The sequence below is a fragment of the Schistocerca gregaria genome, chromosome 1 (genome assembly GCF_023897955.1).
Source record: "Schistocerca gregaria isolate iqSchGreg1 chromosome 1, iqSchGreg1.2, whole genome shotgun sequence".
Lineage (NCBI taxonomy): Eukaryota > Metazoa > Arthropoda > Insecta > Orthoptera > Acrididae > Schistocerca > Schistocerca gregaria.
In genome coordinates this window covers 540,002,748-540,021,932 of record NC_064920.1, presented here as the reverse complement: position 1 = coordinate 540,021,932, position 19,185 = coordinate 540,002,748, and the positions used below count along the sequence as shown (strand labels likewise).

The following is a 19,185-nucleotide window of genomic DNA, read 5'->3' as shown; positions in this document are numbered from 1 at the left end:
GATGAGGATGGGATGGTTTCTGCATCTGCAATCTTTATGCACAGTTTCGTTGGGTTTATTCATTATGGACACCATGATACCAGCCCTGGTTGAACAGTGTACTTTGGCTGTGACAACCTTGTTAACTTCCATTAACAGACTGGGTATTGTTCCTCCAATCCACCCACCCACATTCCCTCTGTATGACGATTCAACCAAAGATTGGTACATTTACAAAAAAAGACTCAGCATTTTTTGGCTTTTGGTGTGACTGGCTCAAATTTGTGCAAATCCTTCTTCCTTTCATGGATTCTACCTTACTTTGTCAACTTGCTGGTTTACAAGAGCTGGCATCTCTCACTTTTGATCACATGTGTAGTTTATTTTCCAATTATTATCATAAATGAATGCTTGTCACAGCAGTGTGAGTTGAATTCTACTGATGCCACAAGAAACCAAGCAAGTCATACAGGATCTGGGCAGCCGAACTATATGGCCTTAACTGTAAGTATCAATCCATTACTGACCCCCATAATGGCTCTTATGTGGTCTCTGTGATGCATAATGCAGTTATCTGTTCAGCTTTGGACAAGAAAATGTACCAGAAGGCTTTACTGTGTGGAAACCCCCATTGGCTGAAGATTTGCAAATAGCACTATATTTTTAAGGTTTCTTGGGCAGCAGGTGACCAAACTGAAATGTGGGGTGATGTGGCAGTACAGTAGTGTCAAAAGATGTTCTCACTAGGACGACAGATAGCTTGCACGAGGAAGTGGCAGTAGCGGTGGCAAACATGTGGGCCCAGTGCCAAGCTAACCAAGGCTGGGCCAAGCAGTCACAGCCACAACCGCCACAGCACCTGTGTCAGCATTCTCCATTTCCATCTTGTCCTTTCTGTTTTATCCAGCACGAACATTCAGCATGCCATGAACGCTGGGTTACTTGTAATGGTTGCCAGAAGAAAGGCTACACTGCCTCAGTGTGTTGGTCTCTGACGGTTGGTCAGGATATGGGCGTGGACGTAAACTGTGTGACTCTAATGCTTGTGACTTCCCCCAAATTGTTTATTGAGTTAAGTGTTTTTCGCCAAGTGACCCAGCTACGGGTCAACAAAGGTGCTGCAGTGACGTTATGGATTTCTCAAACCAACATGAGTTTATGGTCACCACTATTGACACCAGTCACGCAGAAGCTGGTCAGCTGTAACACACAGAGCATTGCACTATTGGGACAATTTACGGCATTCTGTTATATTTTTGGTGGTTGCTGATGCCGGTGTTGAGAACTTGTTCAGGATGGAGGCATTTCAGGCATTTGGATTTTCTGTCAATGACACAATTCACCTTGTGTCTGATCAGGTACTGTATTCCCAATTGGAAACACTGTGTGAGGAGTTTTTGGAGTAGTTTTTGGAAGACATAGGGTGTGCTATGAATTTTTCTGCTCATATTTCTTTGAAATTCATGGCTTGGCCTTGTTTTTATTGTGCCCATCCTATTCTTGTCATCCTGAAAGATCAAATGAAAGCAGAGCTGGACAGACTTCAACCTCTAGGGACGATGCAACCTGTTATGGGTAGTGAATGGTTGTCTCTGCTGGCTGTAGGTTGGAAACCTTTGGGAAACGTTTTCTCTATGGTGACATCAATACTACTGTCAACATGCAGGCAATCATGGACACGTATCCTCTCCGATGCCAGGAGGAACTGTTCGCAAAATCATCAGTTTGCCAGCACTATTGTAAAATTGGTTTGTCCGAAGCATATCTGCAGGTTTCTGTGGACTAAGTGCATCAGCGAGCTCTGGTTTTCAATACTCCTTTGGGTCTCTGTGGATATTTGCACTTTCCTTTTGGTGTAGCTAGCATCCCTGTTATTTTCCAACAATTTTTAGAACAATTGACTATGCTTGTCCCAGAATGCATTAATTTTCTGGACAATGTTGTTGTGATGCGCTCCTCCACAGCTGATCATTTGGAAAATTTGTTCTCTTCCTTGCAATGTTGTTGTTTTTGATGTTGTTGTGGTCTTCAGTCCTGAGACTGGTTTGATGCAGCTCTCCATGCTACTCTATCCTGTGCAAGCTTCTTCATCTCCCAGTACCTACTGCAACCTACATCCTTCTGAATCTGCTTAGTGTATTCGTCTCTTGGTCTCCCTCTATGATTTTTACCCTCCACACTGCCCTCCAATACTAAATTGGTGATCCATTGATGCCTCAGAACACGTCCTACCAACCGATCCCTTCTTCTCGTCAAGTTGTGCCACAAACTTCACTTCTCCCCAATCCTATTCAACACTTCCTCATTAGTTATATGATCTACCCATCTAATCTTCAGCATTCTTCTGTAGCACCACATTTCGAAAGCTTCTACTTTCTTCTTGTCCACACTATTTAACGTCCATGTTTCACTTCCATACATGGCTACACTCCATACAAATACTTTCAGAAACAACTTCCTAACAGTTAAATCTATAAACGATGTTAACAAATTTCTCTTCTTCAGAAATGCTTTCCTTGGAATTGCCAGTCTACATTTTATATCCTCTCTACTTTGACCATCATCAGTTAATTTGCTCCCCAAATAGCAAAACTCCTTTATTACTTTAAGTGTCTCATTTCCTAATCTAATTCCCTCAGCATCACCTGACTTATTCGACTGCATTCCATTATCCTCATTTTGCTTTTGTTGATGTTTTTCTTATATCCTCCTTTCAAGACACTATCCATTCCATTCAACTGCTCTTCCAAGTCCTTTGCTGTCTTATTTCTTCTCCATGGATTTTAATACCTACTCCGAATTTTTCTTTTGTTTCCTTCACTGCTTGCTCAATATACAGATTGAATAACATCGGGGAGAGACTACAACCCTGTCTCACTCCCTTCCCAACCACTGCTTCACTTTCATATCCCTCGACTCTTATAACTGCCATCTGGTTTCTGTACAAATTGTAAATAGCCTTTCGGTCCCTGTATTTTACCCCTGCCGACTTCAGAATTTGAAAGAGAGTACTCCAGTCAACATTGTCAAAAGCTTTCTCTAAGAGTACAGATGCTAGAAACGTAGGTTTGCCCTTCCTTAATCTAGCTTCTAAGATAAGTCTTAGGGTCAGTATTGCCTCACGTGTTCCAACATTTCTACGGAATCCAAACTGATCTTCCCCGAGGTCGGCTTCTACTAGTTTTTCCATTCATCTGTAAACAATTTGTGTTAGTATTTTGCAGCTGTGACTTATTAAACTGATAGTTCGGTAATTTTCACATCTGTCAACACCTGCTTTCTTTGGGATTGGAATTATTATATTCTTCTTGAAGTCTGAGGGTATTTCGCCTGTCTCATACATCTTGCTCACCAGATGGTAGAGTTTTGTCAGGACTGGCTCTCCCAAGGCTATAGTAATTCTAATGGAATGTTGTCTACTCCCGGGGCCTTGTTTCAACTCAGGTCTTTCAGTGCTCTGTCAAACTCTTCACGCAGTATTGTATCTCCCATTTCATCTTCATCTACATCTCTTCCATTTCCAAAATATTGTCGTCAAGTACATTGCCCTTGTATAGGCCCTCTGTATACTCCTTCCACCTTTCTGCTTTCCCTTGTTTGCTTAGAACTGGGTCTCCATCTGAGCTCTTGATATTCATACAAGTGGTTCTCATTTCTCCAAAGGTCTATTTAATTTTCCTGTAGGCAGTATCTATCTGACCCCTATTGAGATAAGCCTCTATATCCTTACATTTGTCCTCTAGCCATCACTGCTTAGCCATTTTGCACTTCCTGTCGATCTCATTTTTGAGACATTTGTATTCCTTTTTGGCTGCTTCATTTACTGCATTCCTTGCAATGTAACCTTGCGAAATCTCAGATTTTTCAACCTTCTATTGTTTATTTGGTGTTCGAGGTCTCGTAGGATGGGGTTCTCCCTCTGCTGAACCACATCTCCGCTGTTATGTCTATGCCTTGCCCCTTGTTCATGAAGGAATTTCAGGCCTTCCTAGGGAAGATAGCCTACTACCATAATAAATTCCTGCTGGGGGCAGCCACATTGGCCCACCCGTCACATGCATTGTTGTGCAAGAATGTTCCTTTCTGCTGGAGCCCAGATTGCAAGTGTGCTTTTCAAATGTTGAAATCCAACTACTTTTGGCCCCTTGTTTAATTACGTTCTCTCCAGACCACCACGTAGTTTTGGTGACTGATGCCTCAGCATGGTCCTCGCGCACCAGTATGCTGATAGCTCTGAACGACATGTTACATTGGCCTTTAAATCACTGACACTGGCCTGGTGTTACTCTCAGGTGGAAAAAAAGGCTCTTGGCATTGCCCAGACTTTCAAGAAATTTCTTGTTGTTTAGTATGGCTTCACCTTATTACTGACCATAAACCCTTGTTTCCTCATTTAACCCTCACACTTCCTTGCCTGACAGGGCAGCACATTGCCTACAGTGCTGGGTGCTGTTCTTTTCTTGCTACAATTATGAAATCCATTTTCGACCTATGTCTAAACATGCCTATGCAGACATCATGCCCCACCTTTGCGTGGGTCTGATCCTAACGTTGATCGTGAAGAATTGCTTTGCATCCACTTAAATGCACACAGCAATCGAAGTTTCCCCAGTTATGGGCTCGCGCATAGCAGCTGCTGTTGCTGCCAACTTTATTCTCTACCAGGTGGTTTGGTTTGTGCAACAGGGCTGGCCAGATAAATAGCTGGGTTTGGCTTTGGACCCTTTGCCCAACTACTTTTCTGTACGGTATTGCCTGTCTGTTTTGACGGTGTTTTGCTGTTGTCCGTGGAAGACATATCTTCCAGAGCAGTTATTCCTGCTGCATTATGGTACGACGTTCTATCTCTTCCGCATCTGGGACATTGGGGAATTTTGCACACTAAACTGTAGCTAGAAGACATGCTTTTTGGCCAGGGATTGACGGCAAAATTGTCCATTTTATCACAGTGTGTCCGACAACAAGTAGCTCTCTGAGTGTCTCTGTCCCCCTGGCCTGCTTCATGCCAGCCATGGGAATGTATTGGTGTAGACTTTGTGAGTCCCTTCTTGAATTCCTAGTGGCTCTTGGTTGTGGATGCATTTTCCCAGTTTCTCTATATTCTCTGGTGTTTCTCGACATTGGCTAAGGTCACAATTTGTATTCTGTTGAGAGTTTTTTTTCTATTGAGGGGTTGCCTTATGCCTTACTTTCTGATAGTGGGTCCCAGTTTATTTCTCTTATGTTTCAGTTGGTTTGTTCCCATCTCAGCATTCATATGTTTTGGCTCCACCATTCCACCAACAATGAAATTGCAAGGCAGAATGACTAGTGTGTACGTTCATGTCCCAAATGAAAAACTTTGTTGTGGGTTCTTCACCAGATGACACCCTTTTCCATTTTCTGAGTATCTATTGCTTCATGCCTATGGGGGAGCAGAGCCTGCCTGAGTTGCTTCACAGCTGGCAGCCATGCATACTCTACCTTCTGTGGCCTGTGCCACACGTGCCATTGTTGGGTTCATCTGGTCTCTTCACACCAGGATTGTTGGCATGGACACAGGTTTGGTTCTTCAGCCCAAGAGGATATTACCTACTGTTGTCCACTGCCAGGTATGCCATTTGTGTGCTGTCCATACAGCCGACAGGCTGGTGGCATGCACTTTCATCAGTTGCTCTGTCGCTCACCACTGGAGACTGCCAGTTTGTAGGTTCAGCCCTTGTTACTGCAGCCTGGCCCACTGCCCTCCCCCTCGAGCCCATCCTCACCTGCTGGGGAGGTGACCTTCCATTCCATTGGGTGCCTCCTCCATGTGTGGCACCCAGGAATTCCAACCTCTCAGATGTGCTGCTCCATCTCTGGCCTTGGGTCCATTGCTACAACCTACTGCTCCAGTCAGGCCACTGCCACAGGACCTATCTCCATCATCACTACAGCCATTGTTGCCAGTGGGTCAGCACTGCCATCCCCGTAATGACACCTTCTGTTGATAATGACTTTGAATGGCAATGGACCCTTCTTTTCAGTGCTGTTGTTAGCTGCTGCATGGGTGAGCCTGAGAACCCTTGTTTTCCAGCCCTAAGCTCTGCTGCCTGCCCAGTACATTGTCCAGCTCTTCTGTCAGCACCATCTGCCACTGCTTCAGATGATGTGTCTCTCATCAGGCTGTTGGCATCTCCTCCGTTGCCTGGGCACCCAATTTGCACGAGGGAGAGGTGTGTGATATCCTATGACTAGTGCATGTGCACAAGGAAAGAGTCGTGATGTGTGTGTGTGTGTGTGTGTGTGTGTGTGTGTGTGTGTGTGTTTGAATCAGCTGCCAACTGTATCAGTGGGGGCCAGCTGCTGGAGGCCACCTGTGGAAGGCTTGCATATGACGATGTCTCCGTAGCACCAGCACCATCTACCAGTTACTTATATGCGCGGAGCTAATCACATTAGTGTACTATGTCTTGTTACTTGGGAATTGTTAGTTGGGAATGCATGGGAGTGTTTCCTGTTGTAGTTTAGTGCTTTATGAATAAAGCCTTTTTTGGGTTACTTTGGTCTGGTATTGTGTACTATGTAGTAACTATACATATTTAACATATTTTTGATTTCAATTTGTCGTATACAATTTAAAGCAACTGCACCACAGATGAAAGTGCTGTCAATATGCAAAGCCAAGTTTGTTGTGAGGAGGGTGCAGGAAGAATGCCAATAATGATATCCACAAAATCCAAGTCTACAGTAGCAACTAGATATGAAAAGTGTTAGTTATGCATCATACTATACTAAACTGAGCTGTGGCAGCTGGCTTAGCCTGAGGCTGTCAGTGGTGCAGCCTGTATGACCCACATGCTGCACCCCTGGCAGTGTTCCACACTCATGAGCTGCAACAGCTCTGATCTGCTGTTGATGCCCTCCACTGGCAGGGATAATAAATTCGGCATGTAGGTCCAAACATGTCCTCGTCAGTGAGAATGTCAGTGTTCAAGAATGGGAGGGATGTCAGAACTCTCTGCTGTCAGACCCAGTATCATTGATTCAAGATTTACACCGCCAAGAGCACCAGTTGAAGATGGCGGGGGTGGCAGAGGTTTCAGCAAGCTCGTGGAAGCAGATTGCCTTAGTTCCATCAGGGTGAGGGACAGATGGCCCAGAGGGAGTGATTCCATCTTCATAGGCTCCAAAACCATGACTGCCTTGCATACTTGCCAGTGAAATGTGGCATGGGTTAGGAGGTCATACCGAGGTGCAGGAGACAGTGAGAGGGAGCAAGAGGGCCCGGCTGGTTGTGACCCTGGTGTCTGGTGCAGAGGTCAGAGGCAGAGAAAAGAGCAGGGGTACTGATTGCGATTGTGGTCGTGGCCATAGCTGATTGCAATGGTGGGTCAGATGACATGCCCGGCCATGACGTCATAAAGCTGACAGCCTCTGTTGTCTATGGCGACCCCTTCAGACCACCGTGGATGCCAGCTGAATGGGCATGCCAACACAGCTGCCCTAAAAAGTAGGTGAGGTTGTATGGGAGATGGACAGACTGCTTGGGATGCAGGAAGTCTAACAGGGTGTGATGATGGTTCTTATGCAGTATCTTGACAGGGGTGGACCTATACATCATCAGGAAGTCATGAGAAACCTCCTTTCTCAATGATGTCTGTAAGGCCTTTCCCATCTGGATCTTGAATGTGAGAATCATTCACTTACCCTTTGCATTGGAGCTGGGGTGAAAAATGGAGATGGTCACATGTTTGATATTATTACGATGACAGAAGTCCTGAAAATGCGTCACCATAAATTGGGGCCTGTTTTCTAACATCAGGGTGCAAGGTGCCCCCTCAGTGATGATAGTCCCCTTGGGGACACAGGTGGTAGCAGGGTGTTTTGCCACCAATCATGTAGTCCCTTGAAACGGACTGGTGAACTCAACATAGACCCTCTCCCAGGGGTGGTCGGTATGGAGCCATGGTGAAAATCATTTTGCTGGGGACACTTGACTGAGGGAGTAGCCATAGTAGGAGCACATGCAAGTGTGTGCAATATTGGCATGTGTGCAATATTGACATCAGTGCCTGGTGAATAAACATGCTGCCTCACCAATGCCTCTGTGTGTGTCATCCCCCAATGTTACACATGAAAGAACTGGAAGATGTGGGGCTAGAGTTGGGGTGGTTTGGGGAACGAGCAATCAGAGACCTCTGTGGTAGTGTGGTGCAAAATAATTTCAAAAAGCCTTTTGGGAAACTTGCTCCAGGCACCTTTGCTGGACTGTTGCAAAATCTTCCTCAGGACAGGGTGCAGGGCCTTGGTGAGGCTAGCATATGCACTGTCAATTGGGATTTGTCCAGGACAGGGCATCTGTGATGGCATGGCATGTTGGGCAGAGGTGTGCTTGTGTGTGGGGGGGGGGGGGGGGGGAGAGGAGGGGCAAAAAAGGGGATTTTGTGGTGGTATCCACTCAAGAACAACACCCAGTGCTGCCAATGGCATACCATCTTCTCCAGGGGCTTAGAACGATGCCAGAATAAGGAAATTAACAGTTTGTGGTTGGTCAGCAGTTGGAATCTGCTGCCATACAAATACTCTTGAAATTTCTTGAGCCCATAAATGATCACTAAAGGTCCTATCTCAACTTGCGAATATTTGAGCTGTGCAGTGTTTAATGTTTTGGTGCCAAAAGAAATTGGCCACTCAGAACCATATGACAGCTTATGGGAATTGTTCTAAACACTTCTGGAAAATGGTGAGTGCACTTGCAACCCGCACTTGCAACCCTATACGGTAAGCGACTGTACATAAATAAGCTGAACAGCTCATTTAAGACTGGCAACTTATGTGAAGCATCATGTGGCATTTGGAGATATGCAATTCTTTACGTCTGTATCTGAATAATAGTGGCTCCCAGTCAGTTTAGCCAACAACTCCTTTGGGGGAAGCAGTAGATATAGATCAGTATTAGGATTGGGAATTAATAGTGGACTTAAAGTCACCACCAATACATAACAAACTGTTTGGTTTTCAATGACAATCATAGGCACTGCCCTTTGAATGGTGGAAAATAAGGAATTAATGCCTTGGTTGTAAAACTGTGTGAGTTCTACCCAAACAGCCTTATGGACTGCATACAGAAATAGGTGAGCTAGGCAAAATTTAGGCACCACTGAGGGCCTCAGAGAAATGCGAACCGTTACAAGGACACATGAGTGATGGTTCAAAAATCCGAATACATGAAGTACACAGGGCATCAAGATGGGAAAAAAAAACCACTGTGTCTGGCACAAGATCAACTTGGTTCTCCACTTTGACCCCAAAACCTAAAATATTAGTAGCAGTAGGGGAGCACACACAACTAAGAGCTTTAGTTTCTGTACTTAGTCACTAGTGACAGTGCCCTGAGGAGAGGCATGGTCCTGCAGCAGTAAGACAGAACCTGGCACTGGATCTGACACAATGGAAGCAAATTGAGCCAGCTATATGTGTCCTCTTGATTAAAGATATGGCAGCACTGGTGTCCAGCTGTAATTCCTCTGAATGGCCAAACAGCATCAAGTCCAAAGTGGTCTTTCACAGTGGCACAGGCATCTACTGCACTGCAGCTGTGTCAGTGTGGATTGCCATATTGTCCCCTTGCCACAACTGAGCACACGGGAGGTGGGCCACTTGTTGGCACACAATTGCCAGGTAACTGCACTTGCTGCAGGCCCAACAGGTTGCTACACAGTTGGGGCTATAGCTTCTGTCATGTCTACTGCCGCACTCAGGACAGGATTGGAATTTCACTGACGTGTGTGACAAATGATGTGATGCTGAGGGAATAGCATTTATGACATGTCCTGTTAACAGTACAAAAAAATGCACTCCATGCTGAGAGGGGAGCTGATTGTTAGATGTACTTAAGTATCTCATGAAAAGCCAGTGACCCAGATGTCTTAAACTCGGGTAAAACTTAGAGGCAAGATTAGAGTATGATGAGTCAAAATCATCAGTTGACTGCTGCCTGTGATGGTAACAAACAACTTGGGGAAACCTCAAAAGATTTAGCAAGTTTAAGCACTTCACCAAGACTAGGATCAGACTTAGCGAAAGCTCCCTCCCTCCTTCCATGCCAGGGCCAAAGCATACAATCACATCTTGAATCAATGGTTCTCCATACAAAACATTACAATTCTGGCATATGAAGTTGCACTTGCATGCAAGATCCTGCAAATTGGCTGCCCTAATGGTGTAAGACTGTCCATGTTGTTTATGACATTGATTAAACTTTAAGCTTACCTCAGCAATTTATGAGGTGCAACAATAAAGTAATGAGACTGATGTGTAAAAAAATGTTGCTTACTGTTTTAGTCAAGTTTAGTGTTGTCTCCTTCAAAGTAGTTCCCTTCTGATTGCACATACTTTTTTCAGCACTTCTGCCATTGATGGTAACATTTCTGGAACTCATCTTCTGTAATATCCTCCAAGACCCTCATCACAGATTTTTGCACGTCTTGTGTTGTTTGAAAATGGTGTCCCTTGACCGCCGTTTTGACTCTTGGAAATAGAAAAAAGTCGCAGGGAGCGATATCTGGTGAATAAGGTGGCTGTAGTGTACTGAAATTTATTTTGAGGTTAAAAATTGCTGTACTGACAGAGCAGTATGGGATGGCTCATTACCGTGATTCAGAATCCAATTATCAGCAATGTTGACACGGACACGAAGAACTCTTTTACGAAGTATTTCTAAAATTTCTTTGTTGTAATATTGGTTAACTGTTTGTCCAGGAGGCACCCACTCTTTATGAACAATTACCTTGAAATCAAAGATGCACACAAGCATGCATTTCACTTTTGACTTTGATATGCAAGCTTTTTTTGGTCTGGGTGGTCCCTTTGAACACCATTGCGAACTTTGGGGTTTTGTCTCTGGATCGTGCTGTAAAAAACCCACTTTCATCACCAGTGATAGCATGGCTCAACAATTCTGGATTGATTTCCGTTTGCTCTAACAGATCAGCTGCCACATTTTTCCGTGTTTCTCGCTGTTGTGGTGTGAGATTTTTGGGGACCATTTTTGCACAAATCTTTCTCATACCAAGATCTTCAGTTATTATAAGACAAACCATTTCTTGATTGATGTTCAGTTGTTCTGCAACAATTTTCATGGATAATCTTCGATCAGATCGTATGAGTTCATGCACCCAGGCCAAGTTGACATCCGTCTGTGAGGTTGATGGTCATCCAGTGCGGGCTTCATCTTCAACATTCGTTCTGCCTTCACTAAACATTTTATGCCAATGAAAAACTTGAGTTCTTGACATAACCTCCTCTCCAAAAGCCTTCTGAAGCTTACCATAAGTTGACGTCGCGTTTTCACCCAATTTAACGCAAAAAGAAATGGCATACCATTGTGCAATATTATGCGATTCCATTTCCGTGATGAGAGACACAAACATGTGTTGACTTATTACAGCACAACTCACGACTGAGCAGTTGCATTGATGTGAGACTTGGACTAGAAGCAGCTTATAGGCCAAGGTCAAAAATATTGTGCCTACACAAGCCTGCAGGGTTGTCACATCTTGCAAAGAAAATCAGTCTCATTACTTTATTGTTGCACCTTGTATATCTGCTGATTGTAGTATTTTTTAACAGAGCATAGGAATAATTGAAAGATGATTCACTGTCGTCCAAGAGTGCTTGCAGTTTCCACAGCACTTTGTATAAATGACTACTAGGTGACAAGAATAAATCACATTGTCGCTCACTGGAATGTCATAAGCATGACAATGCAGCTCAAGATGTTGGAGATACATGTCTCAACTCTCTGACAACTCATCAAATGCAGAAAAGGGGGGGGGGCATAGTTGTGACAACCAACTGACATAGTCGTTGGTGCTAAACCACAAGCTGCAGGAGAGCAGCGTGCTGTTCCTGCTGGGTGCAGACAAGGGGTGCATAACAATTGGAATGCCTCCAATCTGCCATTAATATTCTCTGCTAGCATGAATATTAAACAATTATCATCTGGGGTAGTCCATGTAGAGTAAATAAAGTGGCCATTCCGTAAGAAGGAGATGTGAGACTGAATAAAGAAGATGACCACACGTCTTGCAGAAGGCTTTTTAAGGATTTTGTGATACTTAACACATTTCCCAAGCAAGACATTTGTTCCTTAAGGGTTTTGTTGCCAACAATAAAAAATGGTTTCAGCTGAACTGTGATTTACAAAACCACACTATAAGACCCAAAAATAATGTTAATGCATACTTTGTCCTCGTATTTTAGTTTCAGAATGGAGAATGCACTCAGTTGAGAAAGTATTCAACAAGTTTCCATCTAACAGAAAGTTAGAAATTGTAGATCTTATCAGGTCAAAAGAAAATTTTAAGCATACCCCACCAGCCACTCTTTTTACAAATTGTCTGAATATTCACATTCAAAGATTGAAAAATTCCATTAGCTACTTGACACATGTTAATTTTAAGCTGCATGACAAGTGGTAATTTTACTGTAATAGGCAAATTGTTTTGTCAAAAAATACAAATGTAATCAAATAAATATTAAACTGCCACAAAAGATAAATAATAACTATTTAATGTAACTATATAGGAAGGTCCATAGCCCCCCTCCCTCGCAACCCCAAAAAAGTGCTGTCTTCCTTTCTAATGTAAGTTCAGTTACTATTAGCGTGTGTTTAAGCATTATAGTGATACCTTATTGTTGATACAATATACAGATTTAGTTTCTGTTACCTGGTTTCCTTTTGTTAATGTATACCCTGATTCATTCCACGTCACTGTGGGTTCCTCTTCTTGGTGGAACCTACAAAACATGATGATAGCATCAATGAATAGTCAACCCTCACAATACTTTCTTGTTTCCTGTAAACCAAACAGAACATGTTTAATTTGCAGTAGAGATTGGAGTAGCTTTTTTTGTGGTGTAACATCTAACCAAAAACTAATCATCTGCAAATAACCTGATTAAGGCTTTTCATTTTGTGAATGTTTGAATATATCACAGCTATAAATATATTTATATGCCTGTCCAATGAAAACATGTCAGATATGAATGTAAATGGAGTAAACTTTAAAAACAAACTTTCCTCAGTCATAAAATGAAGTCACTTGGGACTTGGTGACCTTGTTACTTGTTTTTTGTTTTGTTTTTGTTTTTTTATTTTAACTTTTTTTACTTTTGAAGTATTCCTAGCACTCTCAGTGCATACCAAAATCTCAGAAGTCAAAGATTTAACAGTGTGTGGTACCTTCTGTTGGGTCATGATATATTTGTTTTGCTATTTTTGTACCAGTGGTCTAGTACTTAGTCTCTGATGACTCTCACACAGTTAGAGAGACTCATCTTAGTGTCACTCTATGTTCACCAGTCGTGAAGATTCCATTTAGTGAACACAACCACCCCGTAGTATGATAATTTTCATTCATTACCTGCTTATGAAGTTTCTATGTTTCTTTTTTTTTTTTAAAAAAAACAACAACTCCCATTGAAAGACACTGTTTCCCCCATTTGCATTTACCAAATTTTAGCAAATCAGGGGCGTATATAATTTCTGTGTGGACAGTTTACAATTTGAAAGGCATAGGTCCCGAGTTTGAGTGTCAGTTTGGCACACAGTTTTAATCTACAAGGAAGTTTCAAGTCAGCACACACTCTGCAGCAGAGTGAAAATTTCATTCTGGAGTTTACAATTTCTAGCTCCTACCAGGTATTTTGTATAATGCTGCATTAAAGAAAAGCCTATACTGCAATTCTTTTTATGACTATCATGTCACATTTGCTTTGTATATTTTCACCTTTTTGTGTATATGAAATGTACAAGGCTATTCAAAATGAAGGAACAGATTTCAAGCAATAATTGCTTCCAAACTACAAAAGATAGAAACAAAAGTCGAAAGTTCCTGGAAAGAGAAAAGTTCAAATTTTTATGCATTTAATGTGAGCAGTATGCATTACACAACAAATATCAAAATGCTGCCTCATTTCTTGCCACACACGAAGCAGCTGGTCTCTCATTATCGAATACACAGCTTCAACAATGCAGTGTTGTAGACTTTCAAGATTATGAGCGTAGGGAGGACAAAAATATGGTGTTTTACGTAACCTCACAGATAAATGTCATAAGCTTTTGTATGTCCATCCTTTTAGTAGGAGGACTCTGGGATGACGGCTGTTTACTATTGTGACAAAAAATAAAAACACCTACAGCCATCCTTATGATTTTAATTTATTTTGTCGCTACCAGTTTCAACGCTTCATTGTGTCGTCTTCAGGCTGTCTTTGATGCGGTACAGGTTGGTAAGATTCCCATGCATAACCATCAGTTGCCAGCATTACTGGATATGCAGAGAATGTGTCAGCACACCAACCATTGATGGTTGCTAAATTAAAACCCTAAGGTCACAAGGTCTGGAGACCTAGGAGGCTGCTGGTGATGAAGTTCATCTTCTGCTCCTTCCTATCCAATCCAATGTCCTGGAATGGTACCATTCAGATTACGTTGGATGTGCTTAGAGAAATGAGGTGGGGGCATCATGTTGCATGCTGCTATTGGGTGGAGAAATGTAGGGTCCTCCTGAATAGGTCAGGCGTGCACTACACGCCGGAAGCAGCTACAAGGGTAGCGGAGTACGTGTGGAGTGCACATGTGGATTTTTTAGGTTAGAAAATTCCCTCCCTAAGCCTGACAAGACACCTCTTGAGATGCGGCAAGGTAGGAGTAGGCAAAATGCAACAGGGAAAAACAATATTAATTTGCTAATAGTAAACTGCAGAAGTGTCTATAGGAAGGTCCTAGAACTGCTCTCATTAATAAACGGTCACAACGCCCATATAGTACTAGGGACAGAAAGTTGGCTGAAACCGGACGTAAACAGTAATGAAATCCTGAACTCAGATTGAAATGTATACCACAGAGACAGGCTGGACAGTGAAGGGGGAGGCATGTTTATAGCGATAAAAAGTGCAATAGTATCGACGGAAATTGATGGAGATTCGAATTGTGAAATGATTTGGGTGAAGGTCACGGTTAAAGCAGGCTCAGACATGGTAATTGGATGTCTCTATAGGCCCCCTGGCTCAGCAGCTGTTGTGGCTGAGCACCTGAAGGATAATTTGGAAAATATTTCGAGTAGATTTCCCCACCATGTTATAGTTCTGGGTGGAGATTTTAATTTGCTGAATACAGACTGGGAGACTCAGATGTTCATAACGGGTGGCAGGGACAAAGAATCCAGTGAAATTTTTTAAGTGCTTTGTCTGAAAACTACCTTGAGCAGTTAAACAGAGAACCGACTCGTGGCGATAATATATTAGACCTTCTGGTGACAAACAGACCCGAACTATTTGAAACAGTTAACGCAGAACAGGGAATCAGGGATAATAAAGTGGTTACTGCATCGATGATTTCAGCCGTAAATAGAAATATTAAAAAAGGTAGGTAGATTTTTCTGTTTAGCAAAAGTGACAAAAAGCAGATTACAGAGTACCTAACGGCTCAACACAAAAGTTTTGTCTCAAGTACAGATAGTGTTGAGGATCAGTGGACAAAGTTCAAAACCATCGTACAATATGCGTTAGATGAGTATGTGCCAAGCAAGATTGTAAGAGATGGAAAAGAACCACCGTGGTACAACAACCAAGTTAGGAAACTGCTGCAGAAGCAAAGGGAACTTCACAGCAAACATAAACATAGCCAAAGCCTTGCAGATAAACAAAAATTACGCGAAGCAAAATGTAGTGTGAGGAGGTCTATGCAAGAGGCGTTCAATGAATTCGAAAGTAAAGTTCTATGTACTGACTTGGCAGAAAATCATAAGAAATTTTGGTCTTATTCAAAGCGGTAGGTGAATCGAAACAAAATGTCCAGACACTCTGTGACCAAAATTGTACTGAAACAGAGGATGACAGACGAAAGGTCGAAATACTAAATGCCTTTTTCCAAAGCTGCTTCACAGAGGAAGACTGCACTGTAGTTCCTTCTCTAGATTGTCGCACAGATGGCAAAATGGTAGATATCGAAATAGATGACAGAGGGATGGAGAAACAATTAAAATAACTCAAAAGAGGAAAGGCTGCTGGACCTGATGGGATACCAGTTCGATTTTACACAGAGTACGTGAAGGAACTTGCCCCCCTTCTTGCAGCGGTGTACCGTAGGTCTCTAGAAGAACATAGCGTTCCAAAGGATTTGAAAAGGGCACAGGTCATTCCCATTTTCAAGAAGGGACGTCGAACAGATGTTCAGAACTATAGACCTATATCTCTAACGTTGATCAGTTGTAGAATTTTGGAACATGTATTATGTTCGAGTATAATGACTTTTCTGGAGACTAGAAATCTACTCTGTATGGGTTTCGAAAAAGGCGGTCGTGTGAAACCCAGCTCGCGCTATTCGTCCATGAGACTCAAAGGGCCATAGACACGGGTTCACAGGTAGATGCCGTGTTTCTTGACTTCGGCAAGGCGTTCAATACAGTTCCCCACAGTCATTTAATGAACAAAGTAAGAGCATCTGTACTATCAGACCAATTGTGTGATTGGATTGAAGAGTTCCTAGATAACAGAACACAGCATGTCATTCTCAATGGAGAGAAGTCTTCCAAAGTAAGAGTGACTTCAGGTGTGCCACAGGGGTGTGTCATAGGACCATTGCTATTCACAATATACATAAATGACCTTGTGGATGACATCGGAAGTTCACTGAGGCTTTTTGCAGATGATGCTGTGGTGTATCGAGAGGTTGTAACAATGGAAAATTGTACTGAAATGCAGGAGGATCTGCAGCGAATTGACGCATGGTGTAGGGAATGGCAATTGAATCTCAATGCAGACAAGTGTAATGTGCTGCGAATATCATTTAGCTACAAAATAGCAGGTCAGCAACTGGAAGCAGTTAATTCCATAAATTACCTGGGAGTAGGCATTAGGAGTGATTTAAAATGGAATGATCATATAAAGTTGATCGTCGGTAAAGCAGATGCCAGACTGAGATTCATTGGAAGAATCCCAAGGAAATGTAATCCGAAAACAAAGGAAGTAGGTTACAGTATGCTTGTTCGCCCACTGCTTGAATACTGCTCAGCAGTGTAGGATCCATACCAGACAGGATTGATAGAAGAGAGAGAGAGAAGATCCAACGGAGAGCAGCGTGCTTTGTTACAGGATCATTTGGTAATTGCGAAAGCGTAACGCAGATGATAGATAAATACCAGTGGAAGACTGTGCAGGAGAGACGCTCAGTAGCTCGGTACGGGCTTTTGTTAAAGTTTCGAGAACATAACTTCACTGAAGAGTCAAGCAGTATATTGCTCCCTCCTATGTATATCTCGCGAAGAGACCATGAGAATAAAATCAGAGAGATTCGAGCCCACACAGAAGAATACAGACAATCCTTCTTTCGACGAACAATACGAGGCTGGAATAGAAGAGAGAACTGATAGAGGTACTCAGGGGACCCTTTGCCACACACCGTCAGGTGGCTTGCGGAATATGGATGTAGATGTAGATGTAGAAGATGAAATCATTTGAATTATCTTGAAGTTGAGGAAATAATTAGTTTTGAAGCATAACCTGTCACAGTTTTTTTTCCTGAAGAGGGAACTAACAGCACCAATGTGGCCATGATTGAAATGTGTATCCAGACTGTTCAAATTTTAAACTGTTCTCTGTCCAGATAAGTTGGAATTATAGTGCTACCTTTTGTAATTTGGAAGCTGCAAATGTTTGAAATCTGTTCCTTCTTTCTGAATAGCTCTGTACTTGGAGATGGGAAGTGGTAAACATGTATGGGTTTTATTTTGATGAATTTGGTGCAGCAATATGACTAAAAGCCAAATTAGATTTGTGAACATTCCGCATCACTGTTATGTTTCTAATATATGAACTTAAACTTGATCTCATCTTCTTGATCCATATTAAGTGCATTTCATTCACTTACGAGGAGCAACACATTCCAAAATAACCACTTGCAAATTTATTAATTTATCAGTTAGTGTTTGTACAGAAATTCACACCAGAGCTTTACGTTTTACTGTGTGTTTCTTCCTATTTACAGTTTAGCTTGTCATCTTTTGTGAAGGACCTAAGTGGTAGATCGTTTGTTAGTGCCACAAGCCAACAGTCTACGTATAGTGTGTCAAGGCCTTGGTCAAGAGTATCACGGCGCAGGTTAGCAAGTGAAACTAACAAATAATTCTTTAGTTTAAGGACAAGTGCTTGAGCTTGATATATTTATCTATTGGTGGCCTTTTTCAGATGGAATAATTCAACACTCACAGATCCTCTTGAAGCTTCAAAGACTGCATGGCCTGTGCCATACATAGAAGCTGCATTTCTTCCAGAGTTTAAAATCAAGGGTGATGTTACTGAAAACAGCTTTGAGGTAATTAGTATAGTGCTACAACTGTTTTTTATGGTGTTTGTGTGTGTGTGTGTGTGTGTGTGTGTGTGTGTGTGTGTGTGTGTGTATGAGCATTATTTTCTTCGACTTGAAGATGGGATGCTGGTACCACGGCTGAAAAATATTGTAAATTATTCATTTCCAACAGCTTTTTTATTTACTCCTTCTTACAGCGCAACCTGTTTTAAAAAATGTAATTTCATTTGAAAGCGCATCTGTCCTGCTTATCTCCTTCAGTTATTGTTTCCTTTCCTCTCGGCTCAACTCAAAAATTGCAAGGCCATTAATACAATCGAGTGACCCCTAAGTTGTTATTGCTATTTAACAGAGTATTTATTTACCATGAGAATTACAAAGCAAGTTTTAAGCTTTTATCATATGGACCATCTTAAGGTTAGTTCATTCCTTCTACTGTAACCAGATTTAAGAACAATAGCAGTTCATGCATTCCAAGTGACAGTTGCTGTAGATGTTTATGTGTGCTCAAAGAAAGCGTGTGCCTGCAAATTACGTCTTTCACTTCTTCATGTAGAATGAGTCACTTGTCACCACCATCAGCAATGACAACTTGCAACAAATAGAATAATAATTCACTGAAAAACTTGCTGCAATCATGTTTAATGCTTGCATTAGCTATGACATTCACAACAGAGTGCTCATTGGTTGTTGGAGAATGAGTGACTTAGAGATGCAAAATAAGCTTAAACTCTACTGCATCATTCATGTCTCCAACTATAGTAGTGCATCTATTCATTGAGCACACAATATGGCATTTTATGTCTAAGTAATGAGCAGAAGAAGCGATGTGATCCAAAGTTGGTCAGCGTAAAACATGAAATTGGCAACCA

At 42.2% G+C, this 19,185-nt stretch overlaps 1 protein-coding gene across 1 annotated transcript in view; it reads left to right on the top strand.

The window, feature by feature from the left end:
* Positions 1 to 19,185, top strand: part of LOC126355638 (serine/threonine-protein kinase S6KL) — a 782,652-nt gene that overhangs the window by 14,223 nt on the left and 749,244 nt on the right. The window contains exons 2-3 of the mRNA XM_050006006.1: positions 17,993 to 18,105; positions 18,193 to 18,319. Of these exons, the coding sequence (XP_049861963.1) occupies positions 17,993 to 18,105; positions 18,193 to 18,319 (240 nt within the window). The remainder of the gene's footprint in view (positions 1 to 17,992; positions 18,106 to 18,192; positions 18,320 to 19,185) is intronic.